This window comes from Opisthocomus hoazin, chromosome 7, assembly GCF_030867145.1.
Source record: "Opisthocomus hoazin isolate bOpiHoa1 chromosome 7, bOpiHoa1.hap1, whole genome shotgun sequence".
In the NCBI taxonomy this organism is placed as follows: domain Eukaryota; kingdom Metazoa; phylum Chordata; class Aves; order Opisthocomiformes; family Opisthocomidae; genus Opisthocomus; species Opisthocomus hoazin.
The window spans coordinates 36,830,536-36,844,498 of NC_134420.1; the positions used below are offsets into that span (position 1 = coordinate 36,830,536).

Consider the following 13,963-nt stretch of genomic DNA (forward strand, 5'->3'; position numbering starts at 1 on the left):
CAAAGATACATTGTATTCGAAGTATAAATACAGTAACACTTCTTAATGAATTTTTAGAAAATTAACTTTCTTGTAAATATCTAAGATGTCATTCCTCAATGGTATTCACGTATATGCTGATCAGATTATTGCAATAATACACTCTCCTTCCTGATGTAACTTCAAGTTTTGCCATATTCACTCATGAGCTGTCATGAATGCCTTTCTTGATATGACATCTAGCTCTTGCAGCAAGAACAGTTCTCTATTCTGGTATGGCAGAGAGAATGCTATAGAGGATATTTTGTGCAGCTACTAATCCCAATAACTAGAATGAAGATAGAACTAGCAAAGCTGTTTTCTATGAATAAGGAAACTAGATCACTGTTTTTTCATAAATTTTTGCATTTTAATGTGCAGCGAGAAAACTACGTTTCTCTACAAGTAAGAATTTTAATTCATTTTTCTTAAGCCCAGAGTAAGGTAGTACTATTAGCAAAGCAAAATGCAATAGAAAAAATGTAATTCTTTAAACAGCAATTGCCAAATAGAAAGCTTTGCTCTCTTCATGTTTGAAAAATACCTACAAATTCTAACTTTACTTAAACCCTCATTGTTCTATTAGCAACTGCAAAATAACCCCAAAGAAAACCAGGACTAGATTGTACCAATACAGTTGGACAAACCCGAAGTCATTAGTGGATCCTTATTGGCTGTGTTGTGTTCATTTATTTCTGAACTGTAGATATCACAGATACGAGACATACTTTTTTTTTAATTAAGATATCTTTCTGTTTTCAAGCTGAGGATCTTGTTAAGCACATACCTGGCAATTCAATTAAAGCCATGTCCATAAATAATATGATAACCTCAGCATTCCCTCTAATGAACAGAGCTAACTTGGAAAAACATTATTCCAAATTCAAAGAGCACCTCTACAAAGGATATAGGGTTCATAAGGCAATGAGACAGGTAATCTCAATTTAATGTAGCAGTTTTTCTACGGTTGGACTAGATGACCCACAGAGGTCCCTTCCAACCCCTATCATTCTGTGATTCTGTGATTCTGTGAATCATTTACGCCAGACGTAAAGAACCAAATTCTCTATCTGCTGGACTTCTGCTTGAAAGCAGAGAAGAGAATGGAGAGAACTGCTTACGTTTACTTCATTTTTGTCTCCCCTATCCAAGGCATAGCCTTAATTGTTAGAGACAATAAAGGCACAGGTCCACTCTTCTTCGTCATGGTCTTCCATCTCCTGAAACGCTTTTTCACTTGAAATATGTCACTGTGTGATTGTAAGTGTTGAATGAAATTTTCTACAGTAGGGGGAAAAAAAAAATTCCAGCTAATATATTGACTGAAGAGTTTACAAAAGAAAAAGGAAATCCTGTTCCAGAAATTACTGTGTGACCAACTTTGTTTGTGCTTTCCCTGCTTATGGGATATATTCATATTACAGCAGTGGAAACTAATTGATGTAAAAAAATACAAACTTTGAGCTGCTCTAATGAAGTCTGTGCACAATGTTTTAAAAAATATACAAGTCAAGAGCATAAATATTAAGTAAAAAACCAGCCTAATACTCTGACCAATAACAAAACCATATAATTCACTCATTATACCTGAAAGTCTAAAGACCACCTATGGTATTTGAAATCTATTTACATTTCTTAGAATTCTGACATACTTTTCTTGCTGTTCTTCTAATGCTCTTCAAATGCAGTGGTAGAGACAGACCTTTTACAATATGCAATTCAAGTTTCACACATTGTATATGGATATTCACTTAGGATTTTCCTTTATATTAAAATATTTCAATAATTATAAAAACAATACTGACATTAAAGCATTCTGGGGTGCCTAAGAATTGACTGAAGACCTTTTCAGTTATCTGACAATTGCACAGTCAATTACCATGGTTAAATTCAATTCATTCTTCTAAATTTTTTATCTGGCAAACTGCTTCTGGAAAGTTTTAAGTTATAATATCAGAATAAAATAACTCAAAAATTGCATTAATTGGCCCTCTGGTTAGAAATCTAGAGAGAAATACTCTAGATAAAAGAGTAAGAAACCCAAATTAACAAAAAAGGATGTCAAAGTTGCCATATTCTTAAGCCAGCACAAGGAAGCTGGCTTACCTTCTTTGGAGCCAGAAAAGCCTTCTGGAAGTCCTGGATGCAGAATTTGCAGGTAAGCAGCAAATTCAAAATGCTGGGCTTACTGTACACACATTAAGGATGCTCTTGAATCTGACTGTCAAAAGTAGTCCCCTCTGCCCTTATGATATGTGGTCCACTCATCCTCAAATCAGTTGTACTATGTAGTGCAGATTTACAGTAGATGTCAACAGTGAAATTAGCAGCCTGTAACTAAAACTGAATTCTAGGTTTTATACTGGTGGTAAACACCTGAAGACCAGAGTATCAGTTGTCAGTCTTTCAGCACTGTTTAAACTAGGCTCAGTAGAAGGAGAAACACTCTCTTACCTGACTTTAGTTCTAAAGAACAAGATTCAGTTATTTACATTTTGTAATGTATACTATATAGAATACTCTAACCTAGAACACTTAAACGTCTTCCTGCAGTCTCTGAATGGACTTCTGAAGTCAACTCCCTGTTGCAGGAACCAGCATTTCCTCTTGTTCTCTGAATACTGCTGATACTGAATTCCCTGTACCGGTCCCTTCGCTCTTGTATCATCAGGTAAGATAATACAAGTCTCTGTTGCTTTGTTAACAACATTAAGTATACAGTCAAATCCCAGCAATCAGTATGCAGCCAACACATATTCCAAAACTACTTTTATGGAAATAATGTACTTTGTGGGAGAGAAAACTAACGTAAAACTTTGCAGATCTTTCACAACATAAGGCATCATGTTCTAACCACTCAATAAGGCTAAATAAAACATTTGACAAGCTACAGACCTGAATGTCTCCCTCTTTGAAAAACCTTTTTTTTCTTTTTTCCTAGAAAGCAGGGGATAGCACTGCAGTAAACATTTTGCTGCCACTATACTTCCAACAAGCAGATCAATAGGTTTCCTTCATTACGCTTTTAGCCAAACACATAGCGCATGCAGAAGCCAAAGGAGAGGCAGAGAAAGAGAGAGATTGATGCTGGTAATAAAAAGTCTGAGATACAAATGAGGATAGAAAATGGGGCCATTGCATAACACTACCTAAGTGTAATTTTATAAACTAGAAGACTATGGACCTTCATTGGTCAATCCATTAGTTTTACATTTTGCATAGTATTTTTAAGATACAAGCTGAAGTCAGAGTACTTCTAAAAATGTATTGAAGCCAATCTGATTTAATAATTTCTTTAGTGAACTAGTGCTATTAAAAAAAAATTACTATGCTTTGTGACAACTGGATAATAAATAAATTAGACATATTACACACATATTATACTGCACAACTGCTAAGTCAGCATCGTTCCTAATTAATATTTATACTCTTAGAAAAATCATTTAAGTAGTCCTGTTAACATTTACAAAAATTATAGGCATGAAGCTAACCATTTTTCATGAAGGTGGAAAAACTTTGCAGATTGTGAAATTCACTGACAATATGAATTTATATTTTATCATTGTACTGTTTTAGAGCGTTAAAGCTCTACTTCTCCTGCCACAAGGCAATTACTTTTTAAAGAAACTCACTTTGATTTAATCAAATAGAAACAAGGACAGCACCACATTCTAGAGAAGTGAAATTGTTCAGATGCTGACTGGGGCTAACTAGTATATAGTACTACTATCCTATAACGCCTGGAGTGCAACAAACTATGAAAACCTTTCTGTAACTAAAGGTAAGTAGAAGTTTTAATTAGAGGTTTTATATTTATTTTGTTATTTTTAAAAACTTTCTGCCCACTCCTGTCAAATAGAATTTTACTTCTTCAATCAAAGACCTTCTACGTAACAGCAGAAAAATATCCCTGATAGTACACTCCCTTTCCTTTCTGGCAACCTTAGCTCTAGGTGTGCCAATTAATCCAATCAATTGTGTCAATTAATTCAATTCCAGAGCTCTTCTCAACAATTAAAATTGTAAGGAGATTTCTTATGATGAATCTACAATGTCTATTTCTGAAAAACAGATTTCAGAAATTGTTTGTCTCAGTTTTTCTTTTCTTTTGTTTTTTGTTGTACCTTTGTCAGAACGCACGTTCAGCTGAATTCCCACAGCACTGATTCCATTTCTCTTGTCTCTCTGTTCCTGGTGTCCTCGGAAGGTCCAGAGCTATTTGGTGATGACTTGGACATTTAAAATTAAGAAGCTCTGAACTTGGTGCTTAAGAATCAGCTTAAGAAAAAAATTTTCTTGGAATAAGAACCACAGAAATAGGTGTAGACACAGGAAACAACCTTAAGATCCTGTCAAAAGTGTAGTCCTTTTTCCTCTATGGATATGGGACATTATGCAGTACAACATTAGACCTTTTCTTCCCCTTGATAAAAACTAGTGGCAGGCTTTTGGACTCAATTTAACAATATCTCAGTTTGGGAGATTTTCTACCATATCATTTAGAGGTCAGGATGTTGTTTACCCATAACAGCCTCTCCCATTTTCCAAAATAATAGCAGATGACATTGAGCATTGCTGGACAAGCATCCTGACATTAAGCCGTATATCTGAATGAAGAGTCTCTTACAAAGTCAGAAACTACACTACGAATCCTTTATGGACCCCAGAGAATCTCCAAGCCCTCCTTGCCTTTTCTGATAGCTACAACTGCCACAGAGATCTTCAGTTTCAATGGATTTGTTGCTTTGGATCTGTCATTGGCTGAAACTGTCTGTTCAAAAACATACAGGGTGCAACCCTACCACCAGAGAAAAATGTATCCATATTTTTTTTTACACCTTCAGTTTGAAGTTTAAAAGAGTGCAGTCTAGGTCTTGCACTGATGTTTCATAAGCACGAAATTCTGATCAGCTACAGTTTTTTTAAGTGCATCACAAGATCTGGTTCACCAGACAGCCAGGTGATCTGCGTTTTAGATATGAAGATCTTCCCTTTGGACAGAGTATAAAGGACGAAGTGCTTGTACAGTCTTGCAGTGCCACCTTGATACTTCAGCTCCCAGACTCTACTACAAATCGCAAAGCTGTCCTTTGTGGACAGTGTTCACTAAGTTTTCATGCACTTCGCTGTTCCAAGACCACTAATTAGTACTAGAGCCTGGTAACTTTGAAGAAGGCAAAATAGTTTTTGGAACCTAATCAAGCAGGAGACCCATACATGTTGATCAGTTACCAGCCACAATACCTTGGTTTGTATTTCTTTTGAAGACAGTGGTCCTGCCAGAATGTGAAAAGGACAAATGGCTGAAGTTGCAGGCAAAGCAAGAAAAAACCAGTTTCCCTGAAAGTGGCTTATTTACTTTAAAATCCATAAGTGCATATTCACCATTTTTGCTGATGTGAACTATCACGGTTGGATTCTTTGGAAACAAAGTGTCATCAAGCTGAAATGCCTGTTGATCCAGTGCTTTTTCTTAACTTCACACAGATCATTCAGAAGAATGTCTGGTTGAGTGAGGATGGCATTTGTCTTGCACCTGTAAGCACTAACCTTGATTTCTTGCTCCTGTATTAGCTTAGAAAAACGTGTCTTTGTATGATCTTTCTTCTTAAAAACTTTTTTATTAGACCGTTTGCTTGTTCATACACTGAAACTAGAAAAAAAACTTTCTATTACTAAGGACGAGGAAGTGCAAGGAATGATTGCTTGAGAAGCTGAAGCTTTTGAGAACAGATTAGACACACATCAGCAAGGTATTGCTTACACAGCTCTTCCTGCTTAGGAACAAAGTGACTGAGTAGGTGAGCTCCTTATTGTTTGCATTTTGTATCATGTATGCTCATTAACAGAACATTCATTTCAGGTATAGGACTTAGCCCACAGCGTGAGACAGAACAAACTGTCATCTTTTTATGAGATCTTGTCAACTTTAAAGGATTCTTTTAAAATACAGAATAAATAACTGTATGTGCTCAAGACTGATTCAGTATTGCAGAAAACCTCAAGTCCATCTTTTTGATACTCATCCATTAATCAATTATAATAATAAGCTGAAGCCTAATCTTTACACAGTGGGCCACGGCATTAGTTTGACAATATTTTATAAATTCTGTTATTATCCTATGATGTTGTCAATTCTAGTTTATCTTAACATCTTTCTCCTTCTTTTCCCATCATAATTACAATTGAACGTATTTTTCTTTTCAATTCTTGCTAAAATGGTACTATACCTTATTATAGAAGACTACAATGAAGCTGACATGGAATTATTTTCAACAGTATATGCATTTTGGCAGGTAGTAACCCAATACAGAGCTTTGGGAATTAGTAATGAACTTCAGATACCATAAAACCACCTATACCTAGACAGGTAATTAGTAATCATAATGTGATGGTCATCTTTAAGGAGTCTTTTCATTTTCACTGGTCGAAAATGGGTCAGACCAACCAGTGAAGCATTTTGCAGTCTGAACATCTGCAAGTTTAATATTTTTAATTTAATGTAAGAGATAATTAAGGATGCTTTTGTTATATAATTTATGCTCATATGTTATGTAGCAGTTGACCAGCTAGACTATACATCATGGTGGTCCCAAACTGGTACAGAGATTTTAAAACCACGCTGAACATGGTTGCAGATTGATCATGCAAAATCTGCTCCCCCACCCCACCAGCTGATTTTTCCCCACTTGTGCACAGTGCAATGCAAAAAAACAAAAAAGTAAATAAAACTAAAAAAGTGTGATGGGCGAGCAGGTCGACTGTGTGAGAGAACACGTGCAAAGTATACCTCAGAAACACTATAGGTGGATGAGCACGAAGGGAGCCGAGCCTGGTTGTGCAGTGGGGAAAAGAAAACATTGTTAAAAAAGAAATGGTGGCACAGTAAGGGTCTTAGAAGGTTTTCTGTATAGATGGTTCCAGCACTGAGATAGTGGCAGGGGGCTCATTAAGTCTCTAAGACCAGCTATGTCATAAAGCCCAAATTTATGCCTTTTAAGGTGGAAGCTTCTTAAAAGAGAAAAAAAAAAAAGTACTGTATTTACAAAATAATTAAAACTAATGATGAATCTGAAGACAACTATCAATCCTTCCTCCTCTAAATAACTGACAACATTATCCTTAGGACAATAAGGTATTCTAGGATGAAGTTTTACCAATCTATTTAATTTAAAACCATTAGTTTTATTCTAACTCTGCAAAGGGTACAATGCGAAAACCCATTAGAGGCCCTGTTCTTCCCTGTATATCTTTATGTTTTCAGATGCCCAGAACCAGTATTTTGACAACGCAGGTTTTTCTTCAATCTCCCTGCCCAAAAAAACTGAATAACTTGCAAAGTTCAATTACCAATGGCCAGATATAGGTCAGCAGAAATCTGCAGATTATGTCACTAAGCAACGCAAAGTGCTGTGATTCTCCAGGGACACTGTTCACTGTTGAAAGCTTTCAGCACAAACACAAGTTAATTGCTAACATTACAGTTTTATTGATCGCTTAAGAAACACTTTGTTTATAGAAGATAGCCATTTTTCTATACTACTAATCACTGAGCCATAACTCAAGTATTAAAAAAGGACTCTCCAGTTATTTATAGGATTTCTTTTTGTAACAAATCTGAAAATCCTTTCTTTGGTTGAAAACATCTCATGTTTCAATTACAAACAGTAGTCTGAGTTTTGGGTTTTTTTTCCCCTCCTTAACTTTTGTTAGATTAATAATGATCTGATGACAACTGGCTGTGAAGAAAGAGTAAAATCAGCCCAATAAGTAAAATTAAAAAAACCACGGTTCTTATAAATGCATTAAAAATCTGCTCCTGATTTTTTTTCTAGGGGTGGAAAAATGAATTATCAGAAGCCCCAGCAAATCTTAGACTTCAACAAAATTCTTATCTGTACAGCAGTTCAGAAACATTTGTGGTAAAGATGGACCTAGCCAGAATTTCCACATGAATTATTAGTGACTGCTTGCTGACTTACATATTATGATGGACTGAGCAAAGAACATGGTACTCATATAAAGTCCCTCATGAATATTCTTCAATCTCAAATGTGTATTTCATAATTCTTCACTGAAATATAAAATATCACTTCCAGGAAAATTCTACAGTCACGTTTGTCTGCGTTCATTTATGTTTCTGTTATATACTTCTATACAGCTGTTCTTTTCTCCCTGAAAATTTTTTAATACTCTGAAAATATTTTTGTTACTTTCTGGCATTGTGTATTTTTGCTCTTCTAGATAACATTATTAAGGAAATCTGGATCACTTAACAACATCTTAAATGTTCATACATACTCAGCACATTCTTCACCTGATGAAATGCTTTCTTACAGTGAGACGACTTGCAGAAGGATTAAGTCAAAAATAGAAAATTCCTCAGACAAATAGAAAGTAGAAAAGGCAGTTTTAAGAAATCAAGTATTATTCTTAAACAGTCTACTTTGCAAAAAAAAAAAAGGAAAAAAAGAAGAAAAACAGAGAACCCCTTCTGACAGAGCAAAAACTGTTTCTAGAAACGTTGCTTTGAAAGGTTTCTAAGAAAGGAAAGTGACGCTTTTGCTTAGAACGGGGGTCTGCTATTCACCTAAGACTTCTGGCTGAGTCTCTAATCAAGATTCTCATAAGTAATATCCAACCATTGTTTCCATGGTTTGTCTTGCAACAGCATGGATAAAGAAGAACCATTAGCTTCAGGTTTGCAGGTGAGGATCCAAAGAAAGCAGTAACAGCAAGAAACATGACAGCAGCAGTTTTTTAAGTACCAGCAACTAGATAAATAGAAACAACAACGATGAGGAGGTTTGGAATCATACTCTGCAAAGTTCTGAAGAACTTTACTCATCTTGTCTACTTCTCACACTAACTTACAAGGGATATGCTAGACAACTGTGTACTTTCATCTTCTCTTAGACAGCTACTGTAAGTAGCATGCTATTACTTTCCTTGTCAAATTAACCTGTGAGGTAATTACCCTTATTTTCATTAATATCTAGGCTAAACTCACCACTTAATTTCAGTTTTATTCCTGTTAGTATTTAATTACTTTAAATAATTTTGTATTAACTTTTTGATAGTTCCAGTTGCATAGAAGAAAATGATAATATTCCCTTCAATAAGATACCTGTATATTTTATTTCTCCGTATGCTGAAACACACACACACACACAAAATTTTCTGTAATATCTTAATCTCACTCCAAATTTTTTTTCTTATTCATACATGTACAGACTTCCAATTTATCTATGTCATTTCCTCATAATGATGAAATCGAAGGTATGCTCAAGTGTTCTAGTCTCATAATGATCTAATGTTCTTGAGGAAAGGATTATGCTCATATCACACTTCTGCATATAGTGATTGCTGTTTGTTTTATTTTCAACTGGATCACACAATGAGACTGTTTAATCTGCTGCACACTTATCATTTCCTGATCATTTCTATGTCATTGCTTTCTTGCTAACTAGTCTCCATTTTTGAGCATCTGCCCGATTTCAACATTTTGTAAGTGTATTGCTTCTGCGTTATTAAAATTAAATGTCAATACTTTTCCAAGCTCCTTCGATGATTCTGCAATCTATCATCTACTCTGCTTACAATTTATTGTCACATATGAACTCCAGCGATTGTTTCTTCCAGTTAGAGAGAAGGGGCAGCTCTCCTTATTTCGTATGCTACCTGAAAACGCCTACATAATATATTAGGTGAAGCTAAACGTGCTAACATTTGAGCTGCTGGGCTCTTCTCCACCAGGAACATTCAAGTTAAGGGGTCATGTTGTCAGTCACAGAAATTCCCCACTGTGAGAATGATTTTAAAGGAGCTATGCCCATTTACACCAACTGAGAAACTTGTCAAAGGCTGCAAGAACAATTCGTTGTTAGTCTGAGGGCCTTACTGGCTTGACTCAGATCTTTAATAATGGACTATTAAGACCTGGAATAAAAGCCCTGTAAATGTAATCCTTCATCGTGATCAAAGAAGGCAGGTACTTAAAGTAAGACAGAACACTGTATGCAGGGTACTATAGGCTCTGAGAGGTACAGCTCTGTATGAAAAATGATAATTCTGGTTTCATTAAACATCATCTATGGACAATATTTGGCCTCTGCTATGAGGAGAACATTTTTCTTCAACAAAATAAGCACCTTTGATTTGGAACTATGATGGTCAAAAGCCACACAAAAATTATTTTGCATATTACTTGGGAACTCTGTGTAGAACTTCTATACTTAGATTTTTCTTTTTCTGATGGGATTTCCATAACATTTTTCTGCATTTGAAATTCTTAGCCTGCACCACTGAAAAAAAAAAATCTTCAAAACACAGACTAAAGCAGTATTGTTCTGTTGAATCTCAGCTGAACTCCACACTTTCAGGAAGATTTTCAATTTTAGCAGGTATTATGAGTTCTAAAATATAAAGCAGTCAGCTGTTTCACTGTTGATCATCTCAGTAGCTAATGCACTTACTTGCTACTGCTACATTAATTTGAACAGTAGGGGAATGCTGATGTGTCCAAGTGATAGAAGCCTAATTTTTCTAAACAATATTTAAGTTCAGCTTCAAACACAGGTCTCTGGGAGGAGTCAAAGAATTAAGCTATGAAAAGAACTGGAATAGCTGCAAGGAAGATGAATGAAGATCTCAAGAAGAAACAGAAAAAAAAAATCTCAGGTCAGGATAACTTTTATTGTAAATGGTTATGCCTTACTGCTGATACTAAAAGTAGTGTTTTAAAATGAAAACTACTCAAACAACCAAACTGTTTAACCAACTCAACTTTTCATGGATGTTTTCAATGCAATTTTATTTTAAATATCTGGCAGGCTTTCTAAACTTCTGGTGGAATCTGGGATATTCTGCAGAATTCCAATGCTTCCTACATATGTCCACTGGCCTTTGAATTTAACCTGGAAAGCATGTCTTTGCAATTCATTCTGGAACAAAGGTTCCACCTTAATAGTATACACAATTGTGCAATAGCATTTCATTTTCACTTACAGGGCTGGCCTTCAGATACTATATGCTCCCCCTCCCACACCATTCAATACATTTGCCACATTGTAGGAGTATTAAAGACTTACATCTAAATCCCTTTCCAAAAGCAGTATGGAAGAGATGAAAATTATTTTAAAGATGAACTATTAACACATCCCTCATTATTTTCTTTCCAGTTGTCCACTATTTAGTAAGGATTTGTTCTACTCTTTATGTTGTCTTTTAAAATGTTGCCTCATGTAAAACATCCATTATTACAGCATGAATCAGAACAGCAGTGACAAAGTCACAGATTTTAGTTATTTGTTATTATACTTGCAATGTGTCTTGCTTGTTTTAAGAAACTTAAAGGGCATATGCAGAATATATGGAACATTTCTTAGTTCACAATCTGACTTCCTTACTTACATTGTGTAGAGTATGGCCATGAAATAACAGATAAAGTGGCACAAAGGAACAGGACAATTTCATGACAACTAATTTGTCATGGCTAATGTGGTCACAGCTTTTCATCTGAAACCTTTACCCATGTGACATTGTGAAATGATGTGTGATTAGAACACCTTTTTTGTAGCACAAAGATTCAAGGCATAATTATTTTCTGGCTTTATATTTATTCACTAGTATTAAATAATGAATTTAAGAGTGAGGATTCTAAAGTAAAGAAACCTGCTTTGTCTTGATTATGACTATTAAATTTGAGATACCACCAAATCCAAAATATCACACAATTTATTCCCCCAAAAAGTTGATTCTCAAAGGTTTACCAGGGAACAGATACAGTCCTTTAATCAAATTGATTTTACAGAAAGCTGCAATATATTAGCAGCTCAATTTCCTTCTATTTGACCTGCAAAAAATTATAAACTCAGAGACTTCTGTTTGACAATGAACAGAAATCAACTTTATATCAGATACATAGCTGGATATGCAAAAGCATCCAAAAGGGGTAAAAACTATCAAATCATTACCATTACCAAAATTATTTTGCACTATATAACCATAGTGAATTATGCATTAGAATGATAGTGCTGAGAATTACAACAGTCATAGTGTATGGAAGACACAAACAGCACATGAATCTAAAGAAATTATTCTGAGAATCTTCACTGGATGAATGTGCAGAGAGATAAATGGTTACTCACTTTCACATCTACTATGCTCACAACTGTCCCTTTTTTCTAACTTTCATTATACATTAAATTACGCAGCTTAAACTGGCTTCATAGAGTTAAATTGCTGAAAAGCCGATCTTAATTTATGATGTGAACTACTAAACATGAGGTACTGCTGTCTGTATTGTTATGTTGGATTTGACTTGTTTTGTTAAATATTTCTGTGAAAAATGGGCAACTTTATAGGGGGGTCATAACTGATATGCTAGATCCTAATCCTTTTCTCGAGATTTTTTTAATTAAAAAACAAACCTAATGCACAACAAATGTGATGCAGAATTTTTTATATTAGTCTGCTAAAAAAACAAGCAACAAAATTTTCATAGCTGGCATTCACCCAAATGTTAACCTATTTTGTGAGATAAAATAGGGACCCAAAAAGATTAAAGGCAAAGAAAGACAGACGTACAAGTGAACCTATATGCTTTTGGGTTACCTTATACCAGCCATAGTTTTCAGTTCAGGTAAGGCTACCAATCACTGGCAGAAGATATTTTTATCCTTTAAACTAAGGATATTTTATTTGTTGCTAAGTTAATATTCAGGAAACTTTTAGAAAGGAATTTTTTTTTAGTTGTTGTAAAGCCAAGCAGTTTGATTAGCATTCATTAAAATGTAGCAGGATATTCTTTTAAACAAATCCTGTCAATTAGGTCACGTTTCTCACAAACATTAAAACAAAACCCCAGCTAGAAAAGAAAGAAAACACAAAGGGAGAAAGAGAGAGAAAGGAAAAAGATGGGGATGAGAGGACAAACCAATCGGATTTGGTGTTACCAGCCAGCAGAAGTTTTAAAAAAACAGATCACCGAGTGAAATCGTACATTTACTCGGAGAGAGCATCCTTTGACATTGCCTTCTAGGTGATCTCTGAGCTCCTCCAGCTTTCGATGGAGCTACATGTAAACATCAGAAAATGAATTGAAAAAGCAACCTGTTCTCTTTTCTCTTGTCACCTTTTATTTTCTTTTTTCTTTTGTTCTTTGCTTTTGTGGTTTGGGGTTTTTTTTTTTAATAAATCATAGCATAACACATTTCTCACTGCCTCTGGCAAAACATTTCAAGACATCAAAGTGCTTTGAACAACACAGACATACAAGCTCAGTAAACTTGGAAACCGGAAAAAAGAGATCTTAATTTGATTAACCTGGCTCTTTTTTCACTACAGGAAAAAAAATTGAAAAAGCAAGGGACAGATCATTCTAAAGCTACTGAATCTCTGCTTCATTGTCAATTTGTTTATTTATTTGCTTGTTTATTGGTAAGGCTGTGTCCTAGAATTTACTGACATCAAAAATAACTTTTTAGAGGTAAATTTTCATGTTTGGGAACCTCAACTAGGATTTCCCATTTTTGTAAGGATATTCATACAAGATTTTGAGTCTAAACATATGTTTTAGGTTGTGAAATAAAATCCTGGGTAATCAGATATAGAAATAATAATCCTAAATTAGGTGTCGGTGGGTGTTCATAAAAATATTAGGCGAATCCCAGCACCTAAATAAGCTACATCTTCTGCATATGTATATGCATTACACATCTAGAACTGCATGTGATAACCCAATAAAATGCACCAGTCACAGTGATTACATACACAATTTTCAGAAACAGCATAGAAACTGTGGCTGTCTTGTATTTTCCTCCACATGAATTCAGCGGTCCTGAGTGTCTCCCACTGAAACAGTGTCTCATTCACGTACAGTGCTCTTCTCATCCACACTGTAACTATAACTTCTTCCCAAAACACAAGATGAACAGACAAAGCC

At 35.0% G+C, this 13,963-nt stretch overlaps 1 protein-coding gene across 25 annotated transcripts in view; it reads right to left on the reverse strand.

Annotated features, from left to right (window-relative positions):
• Positions 1-13,963, reverse strand: part of GPHN (gephyrin) — a 347,846-nt gene that overhangs the window by 77,505 nt on the left and 256,378 nt on the right. For 11 of the 25 annotated variants that reach the window (XM_075425604.1, XM_075425611.1, XM_075425606.1 and 8 more), the window contains 2 exons: positions 13,022-13,093; positions 6,809-6,850 (listed from right to left, as the gene is read on the reverse strand). The exons of 12 other annotated variants lie outside the window; for them this stretch is intronic. In XM_075425604.1, the coding sequence (XP_075281719.1) occupies positions 6,809-6,850; positions 13,022-13,093 (114 nt within the window). The remainder of the gene's footprint in view (positions 1-6,808; positions 6,851-13,021; positions 13,094-13,963) is intronic. 2 more of the 25 variants (XM_075425616.1, XM_075425603.1) reach the window with 1 other exon arrangement.